This window comes from Vulpes lagopus, chromosome 23 (genome assembly GCF_018345385.1).
Source record: "Vulpes lagopus strain Blue_001 chromosome 23, ASM1834538v1, whole genome shotgun sequence".
NCBI lineage: Eukaryota > Metazoa > Chordata > Mammalia > Carnivora > Canidae > Vulpes > Vulpes lagopus.
Window position 1 is genome coordinate 60,595,938 of NC_054846.1, and position 18,194 is coordinate 60,614,131.

At 49.9% G+C, this 18,194-nt stretch overlaps 1 protein-coding gene across 3 annotated transcripts; it reads right to left on the minus strand.

The window, feature by feature from the left end:
- Nucleotides 1-972: 972 nt before the first annotated feature.
- PPIE (peptidylprolyl isomerase E) lies at nucleotides 973-16,936 on the minus strand. 3 transcript variants are annotated; one of them, XM_041739205.1, is made up of 10 exons: nucleotides 16,874-16,936; nucleotides 15,896-15,994; nucleotides 13,544-13,587; nucleotides 13,046-13,072; nucleotides 11,608-11,689; nucleotides 10,836-10,936; nucleotides 8,403-8,526; nucleotides 2,500-2,685; nucleotides 1,499-1,641; nucleotides 973-1,339 (listed from the first exon to the last, which is right to left on the minus strand). In XM_041739205.1, the coding sequence occupies exons 1-10, from the start codon at nucleotides 16,902-16,904 to the stop codon at nucleotides 1,271-1,273; spliced, it is 906 nt and encodes a 301-aa protein (XP_041595139.1). In that variant the 5' UTR covers nucleotides 16,905-16,936; the 3' UTR covers nucleotides 973-1,270. The 3 variants fall into 3 exon arrangements, with proteins under 3 accessions (XP_041595139.1, XP_041595140.1, XP_041595141.1); XM_041739206.1 differs by lacking the exon at nucleotides 16,874-16,936 and adding an exon at nucleotides 16,171-16,261; XM_041739207.1 differs by lacking the exons at nucleotides 13,046-13,072; nucleotides 13,544-13,587 and adding an exon at nucleotides 16,163-16,261 and having other exon boundaries at nucleotides 16,874-16,893.
- Between the last annotated feature and the right edge of the window lie 1,258 nt (nucleotides 16,937-18,194).

Consider the following 18,194-nt stretch of genomic DNA (forward strand, 5'->3'; position numbering starts at 1 on the left):
AAAACACAACCCACTGGATTTGGATGGTCCTAGCAACCCAGCCACAGAGTGTCTAGTGGCCACAGGGCTCAGCAGGTGGGGGATCCTTGAAAGCCCCTGGTTGGCCAGTATGTGGCGAGCGATGGGAGAGAAGCCAGCCTGACAAGCTCCAGGCAGTGGCTGCATCAGGACCAGAGCTCAGCATCGGGTGGGGCCAGTGGTTTTAGCCACTAGCAAACTTCTCCAAAGATTCAAGTAGTAAATACTTTAGGCTTTGACGCTGTGTTGGTTAACTGGATTCACAAAAAAGGCAGCAGCTGGGTTAGGCCCACAGTTAGGAGACCTCCTGTCTCCAGGCAAGCACAGGCCCTGGCACAGAGAAGGCACTTTGAGTTATAAAATATCATTTAAAAAATTATTTAGAGGGGCACCCGGGTGGCTCAGTGGTGGAGCGTCTGCCTTCAGCTCAGCCCATGATCCCGGGGTCCCGGGATCGAGTCCCACGTCGGGCTCCCCACAGAGAGCCTGCTTCTCCCTCTGCCTGTGTCTCTGCCTCTGTCTCTCATGAATAAATAAAATCTTAAAAAAAAAAAATTCTGTAGAATGGGGATGCCTGGCTGGCTCAGTCGAGCATGTGATCCTTGATCTCAGGGTCATGAATTCAAGCCCCACATCGGGCATAAAGCCTACTTAAAAAAATTCTGTAGAATGAATGTGAAGGAGCAAACAAATGAATTGTTGAGACTGGTAGGTACACTTGCTGCCTCTAAGGCTGGCCAGTGTGAGCTTAGGAGTAGAGGCAGAAGACAGGAACTTCTCCGGTATTTTTGATTTCCACTGTCCTGACAATAGTCTGACAAGGGTACCTGGCATCTCCGAGAATCAACCCAGGGGAGGAATGAACGACTGTGCCCTAACCCTCTGCCAGACGAAGTCAGCAGGATAGCTTCGCCACGGAGGCAATCTCTGACAACAACTAGGAACTGGCTGGACTCGGCAGGACAAGAACTAGGATTTATTTTAGCAGAAGCGACGTCCGGGAGCCACACGGGTGGGCCCAGGAGCAGCCGCGGCAGCAGAGGCCTAGAAGACGCGGCGCCTCTGCTCTCCCAGCCCACGGCCGCCCCAGGGAGAGAGCCAGAGGAAGCCCGGGCCGCCTCGGCACAAGAGTCACTCCAAGTGGATCCCAGGAGCCGGGACACAAAGCCCTGCTTGCCCAGAGGGGACTGATGCCCCGAGACAGGGTGACCGCTCCGGGACGCAGGGCGGCGCAGACACGGGGCGTGCAGACTCACACGTATTCCCCGCAGTCGGCGATGATCACCTTCTGCTTCGGCTTCCCATCCTTGCTGCCCTGGGCCTTCGCGGGGACAGACAGGGGCAGAAACCGGGGAGGGTAGAGGGTGATGGGTGGCTCACGGCCCCTCCCCACGTACCCCCCACTCCTACCGAGCAGAGCAGCGCCCCCCTCCCCAGCTCCCCCATGGGGCCACGCACCCAGGACCCAGCAGCCCCCCACCTCGATCTGCCGCAGGACATCCAGGCCTTCTGTGACCTCCCCAAACACCACGTGCTTGCCATCCAGCCAATCCGTCTTGTCACACGTCAGGAAGAACTGGGAGCCGTTGGTGTTGGGGCCAGAGTTGGCCATGGAGAGCAGGCCTGGGGGCGAGAAGGGGTGGCTCAGCCCCTACCCCGGGCCCGGCCCTCGGAGGGACATCTGAGCGGATGGAGAAGTGTAAATGCTGCCTGAAGCCGGCCCAGGATGCAGGCCAAGAACTGGCTCCTGGCAAGGTGGCTCCTGCTGGCATCTGTGGTAAGAGTGGCTGCACTGAAAGGGTGGGGCTACCAGTCTGGCTGAAGGGGGGCAGACAACAAAGGACAGGGAGTCTACACAACTTTCTTCTAAGAAGTATGCCTCAAAAGGGGGTTAGAGGCCTGGATGATAGTTCACACAAGTCAAAGGATGATCTTTTTTTTTTTTTTTTTTTTTTTAAAGATTGTGACTGCAGCTTTACGCTGCTGGCCGGCCTAGCCGAGGATGCGGGCCTAAGGCAGCAGAGGAACACCTAAGGGGCAAGACAGCGGGGGCAGGGGGCAGGCCAGAACAGAGGGGCTGGCCCAGAGGAAAGGCGGGCGGGTGCAGGCGGGGGGATGTGGGAGGCCACGCGGCAGCTCAGAAGGCAATGTGGAGGCTTTGGGAGTGGAGGGAGGAGGGCGTCTGATGGGGACTGAGCGTGATTAACCACGGGGCTACAGTAACGCCGCCCAGGCCCCAAGGAGGTGTAGTCGTGAGTTTTAAGATGACCATTCAGCGTCGTAGCTATTTCGGCCAAGGTGCGGGGGAACCAACACTCACGGGGAGGTGCGTGGGACAGAGCAGGGCAGCAGGGCCGAGGGCCCCAGAACCCGAGCCTGACTGCGCAGCGTGGGCCACAGTGTGGCCGGGAGGCCCGTGTGGAGAGAAGCCGCTTCCCCGACCCAGCCAGGACGCCGCCATGGCACCCAACCAGCTCCCACCTGGTCCCGTGTGTTTGAGGATAAAGTTCTCATCATCGAACTTCTTCCCGTAGATGGACTTGCCCCCCGTGCCGTTGTGGTTTGTGAAATCGCCGCCCTGGCACATGAACTGGGGGATGATGCGGTGGAAGCTACTTCCTTTAAAGCCAAAGCCCTTCTCGTGGGTGCACAGGCATCGGAAATTCTCTGGCGCGGAGAAAGGAAAAGGTGCTGAGGTCAAAAAACAAAACAGCGCAGTTCCTTGGGCCATGGGTGCCCTCCGCCTCACCTTCCGCGTGAGACACAGAAGGCAGCAACCAAAGCCGCCAGCGAGGTGCCGGTGGCCGTGGGGCCCTACGGACAGTCCTAGCCCAGCTGCTTCGGTCACCTGAGGATGAGCCCTGTGACGGGCTGCACAGTGGGCATGGTGGCCGGGGCCAGGACTAGAATGCAGGTCGGGAGCTGGAGGGCGGCATCAGGAAAACCATGATGCTACAACGCAGGTGGCGGCGCAGCACCTCTGGCACGTTGGTGGCCGTTGGGGGGGGCATCCGGTATTACCGCAGTGGCCGCCCACGACAGCTTCCCCTTCCCATCACGCCTAGCCCATGTACCCTAATAAAACAAGTCTTTGAGGAAAACAGCAAAACGAAAACAAAACCCCCCAAACAAAAAAGCAAAACCTAGGCAGCTAGATTCTGATACGCTGTATTTGCTTAGTGTTTGTATTTTCATTAAAAAATCTGCCATGTATTATAAGCCTTTGTGATCCTCACACTGTAAAGAATAGGAGGGACTGTGGGTAAGAAGGAAACCGAATACCTGAATTCCAGCTCAGCTCTACTGAATGGTGGGCAACCGATTTTTTTTAAAAAAAGAAAAACTAGGGGGATCCCTGGGTGGCTCAGCAGTTTGGCGCCTGCCTTTGGCCCAGGGCGCGATCCTGGAGTCCTGGGATCGAGTCGCACATCAGGCTCCCGGCATGGAGCCTGCTTCTCCCTCCTCCTGAGTCTCTGCCTCTCTCTCTCTATGTCTATCATAAATAAATAAATCTTAAAAAAAAAAAAAAAAGAAAAAGAAAAACTAAACAGGATCAACAAACAACCCAGTTGATAAATGGGCAAATAACACAGACATTTCTCCAAAGATCTACAAATGGCCTATCAGCTCATAAAAGGATGGTCAATACCATTAGCTAACAGGGAAACGCATATCTAAACCACCATGAGATACCGCTTCACACCCAGTAGGATGGCTGCAATCAACAGAAAATAGTCTTGGCAGGAATAGAGAGAAACCGAGACCCTCATACATTGGAGGTGGGTACGTAAAATGAGGCAGCCACTGTAGAAAAGAGTTTGGCAATTTCTCAAAAAAGGTAAACACAGAACTGCCACGTGAGCACATTTCCACCCGTAGGTATGTACCCAAGAGTGGACAATAGGCGTTAAAACGTAACCTTGTACACAAATGTTTATGGTGGCATTATTCACAATAGCCAGAAAGTAGAAACAATGCTTGTACCCATCAACAAATGAATGAACAACAAGGACATAACTAGACAATGGGATATATTCAGCCATAGAAAAGGGATGGAACTCCCAACACATACGAGAACACGGATGAGCCTTGAAAAGATGCTAAGGGAAAAAAGCCAGTTAAAAAGAAAGGACCACAGAGTATATGATTCTATTTATAGAACATGTTTAGAACAGGCAAATCCACAGAGTAGATTAGAGGCCATGAGGGGCAAGAGGGGGAGAATGAGGAGTGGTTTAATAGGCTCAGTTCTATTTGGGGTGAACAACTTTTGAAGACAGTGGTGATGATTGCACAACATTGTGAACGCAATCAATGCCACTGAACTGTACACTTAAAAATAGTTTAAAAAGCCAAAAAAAAAGGGGGGGGGGAGACAACAGCAACATAAAAGTTTTGAAAGCTAGAAAACAAACCGATGAATCATACCTGATGTAGCAGACTTAAGAAAGCTGCATCTTGGTACATGCACCCCAATGTTTACAGCAGCATGATCAACAAGAGCCAAATTATGGAAGAGCCAAGAGTCAGTGGAGTATTAGCCACAGAAAGGAATGAAATCTTGCCATTTGCAGTGGCATGGATGGAGCTAGAAAGTCCTAGGCTAAGCAGAATAAGTCAGTCAGAGAGAGAAAAGTACCATATGATTTCACTCATATGTGGAATTTAAGAAACAAAACAGATGAGCAATGGGGGAAAGAAAAAAAAAAAAGAGTGGGAGGCAAACCATAAGTGATGAATCACTAAATTCTACTCCCGAAACTATTATTATACTATATGTTAACTAGAATATAAATAAAAACTTGGAACATTAAAAAAAGAAAGCAAGCAAGCTGACTCTGAAGTTGGTAGAGCTGAGAAGCAACTCACTTTGTGTTGTGGAAATGCCAGAAGCTCAGGTACAAGGGTGAAGGTGGTTCTAAAAACAGTAAAGCTGGCTGAAAGCCTGTTTAAGAAAGGAGCCAACCCCCAGATCCTCTGCCACCCCTGGAGGCAGCTGGGTGAAGTTCTGCTCCCTGGTAGGTTAAAGCAGAGGTCTCTGGCCCGGGATACACTATACGTAGCTGGGGAATGAGGTGCTGTAGTGACAAACAGAGTAAGTGAAAGTTTATGTACTGTCCCCATCTCACACCACCAAGATGACAAACAGCTGGATGGAGAGCCTCCAGCAGGAGACTAGACTCTTCTTGGGAGACTCCAAGCTGTCCTATATAAGTCAGGGAAATGGACATCCGGGGTCTGACAGAGAAGCACCCCAAATGAATCACCCCACAGTGGAAGATGCCACCAGCAAGGCTTACCAACGTTTAGGAAGTTTCCAAGCAGATTGTTAGGGCCCCATTCTTACATATAAGGAAGGCATCTAACGTGAAAAGCAAAGACCAAAACAAACAGACCAAAACCAAAGGAAAACATAACAACTCAGGAAAAAGTGACCTTAGACAAAAACTATAGGGAGAAAAAACTTTAGTAATGTCCCCAGAAAGATGAAATGATCCTATGTCTGTGAAATCAGCACAGTGTTATAGAAAAAGAACACTTAGGAAGGTTCCAGAAAGAAAGAAGAGAGAAATCAGAGAAGACAAAAGCAAAGAAATAATTGAAAGAAATTTCCCAGCCAGACAAACACTGCCCGTGGGTGTGGTACACAGAGTAATGGCTCCCTGGAGATGTCCATGCCAGTCCCTGGAACCTGAGAATGTCTTATGGCAAAAGAGCCTCTGCAGGTGTGATTAGGGTTATGGATGGACCTCGAGATGGGGAAAGCAGCCCCCATTATCCGGATGGGCCTAATATAATCAAGAGGCTATAACAGAACTTGCCCCAGCTGAGGTTAGAGAGATTCAAAAATGTGAGAGGGACTGGATCCACCACTGTTGGCTCCGAAGATGGAGGAAGGGGGGCTGTGACCCTCCAGAAGCTGGGAATAGCAACAAGGAAATGGGGATACTCAGTCCTACAGATCCAGGAAACTGAATTCCGCCAGCAACCTGCATATCCCCGGAAACATCCTCCCCTAGAGCTTCCAGTAGGGAAGGCAGTGACCCAGCTACCATCTTCATTTTAGCCTACAAGCCTTCTGGCCTCCAGAATGCGAGATAATAAATAAATTTGTGTTGTTGTAAGCCACTAAGTTTGTGGTAATCTGTGACAAAAGCAAGAAAAAACTAATAGTGGGGGGCCCACTGAAGAGCCAGCAGACAGATGCAAGATCTATCCAAAGGCACATGGTTTCAGAACACAGAACAGACCCCCTCTGAGCCTCTAGGCCAGGGCTATCTAATGGCTCTTAAGCACTTGGCTAGTGTAACCAAGTAAATGGATTTTAATTTTATTTAATTTAAATGTAAATTTACACTTTGCTAGTGGCTACTATATTTGCACAGCTCTGGACTAGACAGCAAAATAAAGCTTTTATAAAGGATCAAGAATCAGAAGGACAGGGGCGCCTGGGTGGTTCAGTGGTTGAGCATCTGCCTTTGGCTCAGGTTGGGATCCTAGGATCCTGGGATCGAGTCCTGCATCAGGCTCCCCACAGGGAGCCTGCTTCTCCCTCTCCCTATGTCTCTGCCTCTCTGTCTCGAATGAATGAATGAATGAATGAATGAAGAAGAAGAAGAAGAAGAAGAAGAAGAAAGAAGAAGGAAGAAGAAAGAAGGAAGAAGAAGAAAGAAGAAGAAAGAAGAAGAAAGAAGAAAGAAGAAGAAAGAAGAAGAAAGAAGAAAGAAGAAGAAAGAAGAAGAAAGAAGAAGAAGAAAGAAGAAGAAGAAAGAAGAAGAAAGAAGAAAGAAGAAAGAAGAAAGAAGAAGAAGAAGAAGAAGAAGAAGAAGAATCAGGATGACTAGACTTCTCTAGAATTCTATACCCTAACTACCAATCAAGTGGGAAGGTACATATATTTAGACTTCACTCTTAAAAAACTTACCTCCCAAGCTCTTTGCTGCAGAAGCTACAGAAGGATGTCTTCTACTAAAATAAGGAACCACACCAAAAAAGAAGACAACAGATAGTCCAACCTAAGAGGTGAACACCACTGTGCTGTGGGCCTGGAAAGCAATGGTCCAAGCTGGAGGGTCAGAGGCTCCAAGAAGGAACTTCTACAGCAGAGAGAAGCTGACAATATCTGGTGTGTGTGAACATGATGACAGATTTACAGAGGTAGCAGAATTGGGGAGAGCATCAGGAATAAATGCACAGAAGATGAAGTGTGCGTGAAAACAAGACAACTACAAATCCCAGGAAAACAAAATGCTGTGCATGAAAGGAGGTTACCATAGTATGATGCTTATAGAGTCAGGATAATTTACGGCCTAACCAAACCTATGCTAACTATATAAGGAAGGTAAAAGGCAGGGAAAGGGATTTAAAAAGCTGATTCCTTATCTCCTGAAGCGGGAAGCCAACAGATGTCTAAAGCAAAACAAAACAAAAAAACACAAAGTAGACACATAAATATCTTATGTACCAATACAGACGTAAAAAAACAAAGGAACCAGCTATGAGTTGAACGTGGCTGCCTCTGGGCAGCCCCGGTGGCCCAGCGGTTTGGTGCTGCCTTCAGCCTGGGGTATGATCCTGGAGACCCGGGATCGAGTCCCACATCAGGCTCCCTGCATGGAGCCTGCTTCTCTCTCTCCCCCTCTGCCTATGTCTGCCTCTCTCTCTCTCTCTGTGTCTGTCATGAATAAATAAATAAAATCAAGAAAAAAGAAAAGAAAAGGAAAGAAAGAAAAGGAAAGAAAGAAGGAAGGAAGGAAGAAAAGGAAGGAAGGAAGAAAAGAAAAGAAAGGAAGAAAGGAAGAAAGAGAGAAAGAGGCTGCCTCTGAGGAGTGGCAGATGGGGGTGGTGGGGCCCCAGGGTTGGGGGCCAGGACCAAGGGACTGCTGTTTTTCAAAAGAAGTTTTGTGAAATTGGCTTTTTAAACTGTATGTCTGCATAATAAAATTTAGATAAAAAAAAAAAAAGAAAGAAAGAGTAGAATTCAATATTTATACTAGAAAGACTCAAGAAACTGTTAGTTAACAGTACCTTCTGGAGAATAAAATTGGAGGTGGAGGGGGGAAAAGACTGAAGTTTCCAACTTACTGCCTTTAGTACTGTTGGAATATGTACGGATTTTTGGTGTTTTTGTTTTCTACCATGAATACATGTTTACTTGTATCAAAAAACCCCCCCACAAAACCCTATTATTAAAAAAATAGTAAAGCTACCTATAAAGCTTCAAAAGTGTCTGCTCAGACTCACTTGTTACTAGATCCCAGAATCTAAGATGCCTCAAAACAACTGAGGTCAGCAACCGTGTCAGGGGCACAAGAACTGAGGCAGTGGGAACTGTGGGAAGGCCCACTGCTCAGCCACCAGCCTCGGGCCGGAGTCCTGCTCACCTGCTGTCATGGGAACAACGTCTGAACGCAGCAGCATCTGGATGCGGCCGGCTGGCTTGTTCCCAATCTTGATGTCCATGTACACCTGAGGATTTGACCGGGCCTTTTTGGCAGCGGGCTCTCCCTGGGCGCAGAAGAAATCATTAGGTTGGAAACTTAAGTTTTATTTTTAAGTAATCTCTACACCCAACATGGGCCTTGAACTCCCAACGCTGAGATCGAGAGTCGCGTGCTCTACTAATGGAGCCTGCCAGGCGGCCCAGGAGACTGAGTTCTCTGAACACACACCAAGGACCCAAATGCAGCGAGCGGGCTGCAGCAGGTGCTGATGGGGAAGGCCCCGGGCCGTGGAAGGGCAGGTAGAAGGCAGAGGCCAGGGCCATGGTCCCCAGCCCGACCCCCAGTGACGGGGACCTCAAGCACTGGCTACCTGAGCCCTGCCCCACAGGCTTGGGACCTCATCACACTCACCGAGACACACCAGCATGCTGCACCCCGGCCTGCGGCCACACAACCACACCCTGGCCTGCAGTGCGCAGCTCTCCACACCTGCAGACCCCCCCACTCCAGTTAGATGGATGGCACCTCCTCTCTATGCACAGCCCCGCGGCACCACGGGCTGGCTACAATGGAAGCCAGGAGGGCAGCCCTCTGGTGGACCAGAAGGCCTTGGGGGAGGTAAAGGCCCTGTTTCCTACCGCAAGGAGACAAGGCCAAGACGGTAAGGAGACCTTTACAGACATCACAAGTGTTCCAAAGAGAAAAAAGTCAAATGTTCATGACCGGTTTGGGGTTCGGTTTAGCTGACGTGTGCTAAGGTCTGGTGCTGGCACTGGGGACACGGTGACTATTAACTGCCGCCAGCAACAGTAGCAGAGAACACACACAGAGCACCCGTCAACGGACAGGGGGCTCTTCTCAACGTTTATATATCGTTAGCTCCTCAACTCTGCAACCATCCTGAAGATGAAGCTGTACCACTATTTGTCCCCATTTTATAGGTGGGGAAACTGAGGTACAATGAAGTGCAGTCATTTGCCCAAGCCGAGAGGGTGGTAAGTGGTGAAGCTGGAATTCAAACCTGAATCGTACCACCCCATCCCGAGCCCATGCTCTTACCCACAACCCTCCACCTCACACTTCGATACGATGCTGAGTACAAGGCCCCTAACCTCACAGAATTACTGCCTAGAAAGGGACAGGCAAGAAACCCCTGAGCGGCCTGCACAAAAGCAGAGATGCACAAGGAAACAGACTGGTGTTCCTGAGGGTGGAAGTGAGATGGCCAGGTGGGAGGACAGGAGCTGGAGAGCACCCCCAACTTTATCCCTCTGGACAGGCAATAAAAAGCTACTGAAAGTTCTAGTAGGAGTCAGGGATCAGTGTGTGCTTTAAACAGATTGTTCTGGAGATCCTGATGAAGGACAAGAGAGAGCACTGCAGCCAGAGACTAGTTAGGGAGCTTCTGCAATTATGTGCAGAAGAGGCTGGGTGGGGGGGTGGGGCACGTGTGGGACAAATGGGGGAAGGAGACTCAAGAAGGTCTGAGAGGAAAACCTGACGGCATTCGATGTGTTGTGTGCAGGCTGTTTTAAGGAGGAGATCTCTGACTACAAAGGCCATGGGTGTGCTCTGCTTTGCAACCTAATTTCCGGCTTGGGTCAATATGTGGTGGATACACGGTGGCGAATCAACAAGATGGGGAACAAGATTAGAGAGAAGAGGGCACCCATTCTGGGCAACTCTAAGCTGCCTGTGACACTTGTGGCCGAAAGGTCTGCAGCTTGACACTAGGAACAGAGGCCAGGAAACGCAATGGCACAGCAGAAGCTGCAAAAAAATCAGCGACTGCTACTGTTTTGGCAGGAAGAGGGGGAGTGATGCCCTGAGCCAAGAAAGAAATCCAGAGAACAACACTCCCAGGGAGGGGTGGGAAGGCCGAAGGAGCCAGCCAGGGAGGGAGGCCAGAGTCAGGAGAGTGTGCTGGCAGGCTGCTCCTGGGAACGGAGAGCCCCGAATCTGTGTGCAGACAGAGGGAGGGTGCTGCCACTGGAGGGAGGGTGCCACGACCCTCACCTGCCTCGCCTGCCTCCCCTGCATGGGGCAGGGCCAGGGGGACCAGGAGCCTGTGCAAGGCGCTTCAGTGAAGGAGGAACTGGGCTAGAGGGGCGCAGAGGAGCACTCACTCGCCTTCCTCACCTCACGCATCCTCGACCTCAATCCCAAGGGGACTGGTCTGAGTGGGGCAGCTCCTCACATAGGGCACAAAGGTGAGAGACCTAGAGCTTGTCTCTCACTCACTCAATACCACCTTGTTTCTCATTCTCTCTGCTTTTGCATACCTGTTTGCAAATTTCCACAAAAGCTTTAAAAAAAAAGTCTCCAGTGGAAAGTGCCAGCCCCTCCCAAGGAAGCGCAGGCCTTCGATCTCACCTCCTGGGTTTCCACTTTGGGAGGCTCCGACCCTTCCTCCTCTTTATTCTCTTCAAGAGTCTTCCCAGAAAACTTCTTCAGCCAGTCATCATCTGACCACACTGAAAGGAAGAGAATCGAACAAACGGTAAGAAATTCAAGCTACCGGCCACCTGCTCCCTAGCTTGGTCAGCAAAGTACATATTCAGCGGAAGTCTCAAGTGTAATTAATGCTTCCCCTGGGAACGTTAGCCCTGAAGTCCAGCTCTCATGAAGCTAAGTGAAAAAACGTGGGCAGCTTGGGTGGCTCAGCAGTTGAGCGCCGCCTTCGGCCCAGGGAGTGACCCTGGAGATCCAGGATCGAGCCGAGCCCCGCATCGGGCTCCCTGCACGGAGCCTGCTTCTCCCTCTGCCTGTGTCTCTGCCTCTCTCTCTGTGTCTCTCTCATGAATAAATAAATAAAATCTTAAGACCAAACAAAACAAAACATGTCGCCAAGAGGGAAGGTGTAGCCTTGCCAGTTCCAGCCCCTGATGGAACATCTCAGGAACGAAGTGCCAAGGAAACTGGGAAAGATGAGAGATCAGGCAAGGTTTCTTTCATAATGGGAACAATTACTCTGCTGGGACTCTATTCCCCACAAGCTGGCTCACGCCGACTCTGCCAACACGAACCACCCTCTACTCCGATCCATCCAGAGTGGCCTTCAGCACCTACTTCTAAATATGGATAAAAACGCAACGAAGGCCACGCTGGAGGACGTGATGGGGAACCCGTGGTTGCCCCCCCTCACCTGGTCTGGAAGAGCCTTCCTTAATCCTCATTGGTTTTGCCAAATTGACACGAATTGTCCGTCCGAAGAGCTCAGATTCATTCTGTAAAGATTGGAAGCCCAGCTGCTTAAACTGTCAGGTTGAGAGAGTCAGACAGCTTTGCATTTGCTTTTGATACATCTGAGACACACGCCCGTGACCGGTTCTCCCTTAATCCGTGAGCCCCGAACAGCAAGCTCTGTGCCCACACCCGGCAGCCCAGGGCTTGCAGGCAATCTCCCCCCATCACACATCTCCTTTCTTTCCTACTAGCAGAGACCTGTGCTCCTGAAAATGACTCCAGGTCCAGAGTGCCCTGGATACACATAGTTTCCAACTACTTGAATTCACCTTCCAAAGTCAAGATCTGCTTTGAGGGGATCCCTGGGTGGCTCAGCAGTTTAGAGCCTGCCTTCAGCCCAGGGTATGATCCTGGACACCCGGGATCGAGTCCCCACGTCGGGCTTCCTGCATGGAGCCTGCTCCTCCCTCTGCCTGTGTCTCTGCCTCTCTATGTCTCTCATAAATAAATAAAATCTTAAAAAAAAAAAAAAGATCTACTTTGAAATGGTGAGAAATGATCTCTGGGGGCTGAGGAATATGTTCGGCGAATGGGTGACCGAACAGTAATAAAGAACTTTATCATCCAAAGATAACTGGCATCAGGAAGAGTCACTTCACGTAAACCCATTTAGAGCAGTTAAAAAAATTCCATGGCAAAAAGTGAAGGAAAAAGGGGGGGGCGGGGGGGGGGAAGGACTGGGACTTTATTGGGATGAAACTAAAAACAAGGGAAATAAATATCTTATAAATTTCAGGTTTAACTTCGTACTAATTTGTAGAGCAAAGATGTAATGGGTGGTTAATTTGCAGTGTTTTTTCCAACAAAGCTATCAACAGTGCGACATGACATCATTGCGCTTCCTATCGGATGTGAAAATCACAAAGATCTCAAAGAGGCACAGATACTCCAGCGTTTTGTCACTACTCCCAAAGACCTCTCCAGGATATCCAAACCATCGGCATCAGTAGCACACCCTGCCATTATCCTTACTGGGAGCTCTTCTCACTTGTAATTGGTCTGAAACTTCATGAAATTCTGCTTCTGCAAAATAGGTGATTTCACTGTGCAATCAATTTCCCTAGAGCTTGCAATTTATTATCCTAGACATGGGGCGGCCAGTGAGAGACTAGCCAATGATGAGGATTTGGATTTCTATTACTGTTAAACAGGGAAGGATGTCTGAGTAAGGACCAATCTTATTCAATTCACAGTGAATCTTTTCACATGACAACGACACTTTTTACTTCCCCGTGCGACCTTGTAACTTTGGCAGTTCGGCAAAGCAACAGATGCATGGGAGCCCCTCTGTACCACCAAAAAGGAACTTCAGTAAGAATGAAGATTCTCAGCCATACCATGTTGTCAATAGCTGCTGCAGCATCCTGCCGAGAAAATACAAGGTCAGGTTTAGCTTCTTGTGGGGTCTACATGCTGACTCAGCAGAAGAAAAACAGTAAAGCAAAACATAATGGGGGGGGGGGTCACACCTCCATCACCTGCCTAGGTTCAATGTGTGTCTATCAAAGCACTTCCTGGCTGAGTTTAGAGCGGGTGGTGCAGCAATTTGTCATGGAGCAGAAGGCCTGAGAAATAATCAGCAGCGCTGCCAGGCAGGAGGCTCAATGGGCAGAGCTGCAGGAGCTGGGCAAGACAAGAGGGGCAGGCCTGGGCTGTTAACAGTCTACAATCTGATTAACTGAGGGAAGCTTTCTACCAAGCAGCACTTCTTGTCTCTATGGAAACATCAGCAAGAGGCCCAGAAGCGGACCGAACGGAGACCAGCTGCCTTTGTAATCAGTACCAACACTAAAACTAGCCAAAGACTAAACACAGGTGACACAGAATTTTCTCACCTCCGCCAACTCAAATTCAACAAAAGCAAATCCTCGGTGTTTTTCTGAGGTGGGGGGGAGAAAGGGAGGAAAACAAAAACAACTTATTACCATGTGGGGCAAGGAAGGTGAAGTCACTCACAGGCCATATCCAGACACTAGAAATTCTATCCAATCACTGTCTTGGAAGAAGGAATCTCCTCCTTCGCTTCTTCCCAGTTTAAACATTTCAGCAATATTGAACTTTGTCTTTCAGAAAACATGGCTAGATAATGTACTATACTTTCAATCTTTCAGGCAGTCAATTATTCTACCAAAGCCAAATTAAAACCTTAACCTCTGCATACGAGGCAAGCAGAAAAATGAAGTTATTTAACTTCTCAATTATTGATCCCACATTTTGAGCATCGACTGTGCATAAAGTATGAATCCTCAAACCTGGATGAGGATGCTCACTCCTTTTTCTTCAGAAAAATGCTGATCTAAGGCCAAGCACAACCGTGTTAATTTAATTAAACCTATTAACTTTAGAGAGCCAATATAACCTTACAGGCACACCTTATTTTATTGCATTTTGCTTTGTTCCATGTCATAGATAGCAGTTTTTCACAAACTGAAGGGAACCTGGCAGCAAACAATTTTATTGGTACCAGTTTTCCAACAGCACTTCCTCTGTCTTTTGTGTCACATGTTGGAAATTCTCACACTATTTCAAACTTTTCATTATTATTATATTTGCTATGGTGATCTGTGATTACAGGATTTACAATTCGCTGAAAGCTCATATAATGGTTAGCCTTTTTTAGTAATGACGTATTTTTTTTAAAAAAAGACTTTATTTATTTGAAAGAGTGCAAGCACGAGCGAGGGGAGGGGCAGAGGAAGAGGGAGAAGCAGGCTCTCCATTGAGCCAGGAGCCTGACTCAGGGCTCCATCCCAGGACCCTGAGACCATGACCTGAGCGAGAGTCAGATGCTTAACTGACTGAGGCACCCAGGCACCTCAGCAATAAAGTATTTTTAAGTTAAGGCAGTACATTACTTTTTTAGACATAATGCTATTGCACATCTGATAGACCACAATATAGTTACCGTAACTTGCGTGCACTGGGAAACCAAAAATTTCATTTCACTCGTTTCATGGTGATAATTGGTTTGGTTGTGGTGGTCTAGAACCCAATCTGCAGTATCTCCAAAGTATGCTTGTATTGTTTTTTTACAGATAAAGATCCCAGACCCAGAGAGTTTAAAGACCTTGCTAATAATTAGGCAGGGTGATGACAGATTTAGGCCTAGAACTCCAATCTTAAAAATGACAACTAAGTGGGTGAGCAGGGTGCCCGGGTGGCTCAGATCGTTAAGCACCCAACTCATGATTTCAGTTCAGGTCATGATCTCATGAGCTGCTGAGCTGCTGTCTGGCTCAGCGTTCAGCAGGGAATCTGCCTGAGATTCTCTCCTTCTTCCCATCTCCCCACTCCTGTGCTCATGTGCTATCTCTAAAATAAATAAGGGGGACCCCTGGGTGGCTCAGCGGTTTGGTGACTGCCTTTGGCCCAGGGCGCGATCCTGGAGTCCCAGGATCGAGTTCCGCGTCAGTCTCCTGGCATGGAACCTGCTTCTCCCTCTGCCTATGTCTCTCCTTCTGTCTCTCTATGTCTATCATGAATAAATAAATAAAACCTTTAAAAATAATAATAATAAAATAAATCTTAAAAAAGAAAAGAAAGCAAAAGCAAGATAGAAAACCTGCAATGAACCTGTGATGCCAATTGAAGGAAATATCACCCAGGAAAGCAGAGGCCAAAGCCCTTCAGCTGGGGCTGAGCTTCCCTGCTACCCTGATCAACAGTACAGCTGCCAAGAAAGCAACAGGGGGTGGTGGGGTACCCAGCAGGTAGTTTGAGACAACAGTCAGATCTCCATGTAGTTCAAAACCTATCTTCCTATTGGGCTATTGAAAAAAAAAATTCAAGATTTTATTTATTTATTCATGAGAGACACACAGAGAGGCAGAGACACAAGGAGCGGGAGAAGCAGGCTCCATGCAGGGAGCCCCATGAGGGACTCGATCTTGGGACCCCAGGATCACGCCTTGGGCTGAAGGCAGGTGCTAAACCGCTGAGCCACCCAGGCATCCTGGCTATTGAAAATCTTCTCTCACACTCGACAGATGGGACTCTCTGCAAAGTTATGTCATAGCATATAACCTTATAACCACAAGCCTCCGAACATTCCTTCTGCATCAAGATCCCTGTCATGCTGCCCTAATGAGTCTCCCTCTGGAGCTTTCCTACATATCAACCATATTTAGAATGCAGTTAGAATTTTTTTCCCCTCTTAGAATTGTGAACATGACATGAAAAGGACTCACCTGTTTCATAATCCAGAGGAATCTGAATATCTGTGATGTCTCCAAAAGGAATAAAAGCAGCATGAAGAACTTTGTCGTCCACCTCCTCTGCCAGCCCACCTGCGAAGATGCCAAGCGCCTTCTGAGCCACTGTCCTCCACTCTCTGGAGAAGTCCCTGCAGCCCAGTTAGCACGTGACAGCCACGGAGAGGGGGCTGCTCCGTCCAGTCCTGGGGCTCAGAAGCACGTTTCTCATTTGCTCCCTCACCCAAAACTCATGAAACACACCTCCTCACCCTTCCTGCGGACGCGCATCTTGGCGCCAGGATTACTGCAACAGCTTCCTAGCTGGCCTCCCTCTCCTCCACGCAGCCAACTAGAGCAAACCTGGGAACGTGCAGATTTTCACCCATCACTTCCCTGCTTCAACTCCTTCGGAGATTTCCCACCGTCCTCAAGATACAGTACAAACTCCCCGCCCATCTCTTCGCCTTCTTTCCCTTTGCTGCCTCAGTTCTCTGGGTTTCCCGCAAGATGATCCCTTTGCCCCATGGGTGCAGGGCTATTTCACACCTCGGGGGTTTTTGCTCTTGCTGCTCCCCTTTCAGTAAACGTAACGACCCTAGTTGGGCCATAAAGCGCTCATCAAACTTCGCTATTGAGGTCATTCTCACTTCCACCGGGTGAGTCCGGGGACTCCGTCCGGGCCGGGGCCCGGGCCGAGCCCCCGCTGCAGCGAAAATCTGGAGCCTCGTCAGACGCCTCTCCCAATCCTCCGCGCCCAGCAGGCGAAGCGGTCCCCATCAGAGCTCAGCGGGCTTGGAAGGGAGCCGGCGAGACTGCTACGGCGGCCGAGCTCCCTGCAGCCAAGCAGTACCGCCACGGACCCGGCCGAGACCCAGGCTCGCCACCCTTCGCGTCCCTAGACGCCTTCCCGCCCCACGCGAAGACCCCTGGGGGCGAGCGAGCCCCGATTCCGTCGGCTCCGTGCCTGCTCACCCACGTACAGCACGCGCTTGGTGGTGGCCATCTTGCTCCCGCGCGCACCCGCCGGAAGCCGGAGTTCAGCCCGCCCCCTTCACAGGCCCCGCCCATCCACAGGCCCCGCCCCGCCCCCTAGGCGCTCGCAGTCCCCGCCCCCGGCCCCGCCCCGCCCCTAGGCGCTCGCAGGCTCCGCCCCCGGCTGTCCCCGTCGGGGCGGTGGGTCCTCGCGGTGAGCCCCGCGGCCCCACGCGGTGGGTGCTCGGCCGAACCGCCGGCTCCGCGGGTAGTAAACCATCTGCAAACTACGGGCCACCCCGCCCCACCCGCGGGCCCTTGGACACCCTGGCAGCTGCAGGTGGTTTTTACTTATTTTATTTAAAAAATATATTTTTTAAGATTTTATTTATTTATTCATGAGAGACCCACAGAGAGAGACAGAGGCAGAGACACAGGCAGAGGGAGGAGCAGGCTCCATGCAGGGAGTCCGATGGGGGACTCATCCTGGCACCCCAGGATCATGCCCTGGGCTGAAGGCAGGCACTAAACCGCTGAGCCATCCAGGGATCCCCTTACATTTTTAAGTAGACGGGGAGAACTTTTTAAATAATCTTAGCAGGGATGCCTGGGTGGCTCAGCCTTGGGCTCAGGGCATGATCCTGGAGTCCCAGGATCAAATCCCACATCGGTCTCCCTGCATGGAGCCTGCTCCTCCCTCTGCCTGTGTCTCTGCCTCTCTCTTTCTCTCATGAATAAATAAAATCTTAAAATAAACTCCAAATTTAAAAAAATAAAATAATCTTAGCAGACATGAAAATTTATGAAATCCAATTTTCAGTGTTTATAAAGTTTTATTGGAACACAGCCATGCTCATCACTTGCCTGTGGCTGCTTTCACACTACAGGGTCAGGAGACCTATGGTCCATCCACAAGGCCTGAAATACCTGCCCCCTGACTCTTGGACTAAGCCAATTCAGAAATCGCAGATTGCCATTTGTGGCAGAAACTAATGGGGCCACCTGTTTTCCATAGAGCTGCGGGTTAAGACCTCTTTGAGGTCACATTTAAGCTGAAGCCTAGGGGCACGTGGGTGGCTCAGTCGGTTAAGGGGGGATTATGATTTAGGCTCAGGTCACAATCTCAGTGTGGGCAGGTCAAGCTCTGCTCTCCATCCTGCAACCAGCTGGGTGAGGCCTGCTTAAGATTCTTTCTCTAGGGATCCCTGGGTGGCACAGCAGTTTGGGCGCCTGCCTTTGGCCCGGGGCACGATCCTGGAGACCCGGGATCGAGTCCCACATCGGGCTCCCGGTGCATGGAGCCTGCTTCTCTCTCTGCCTC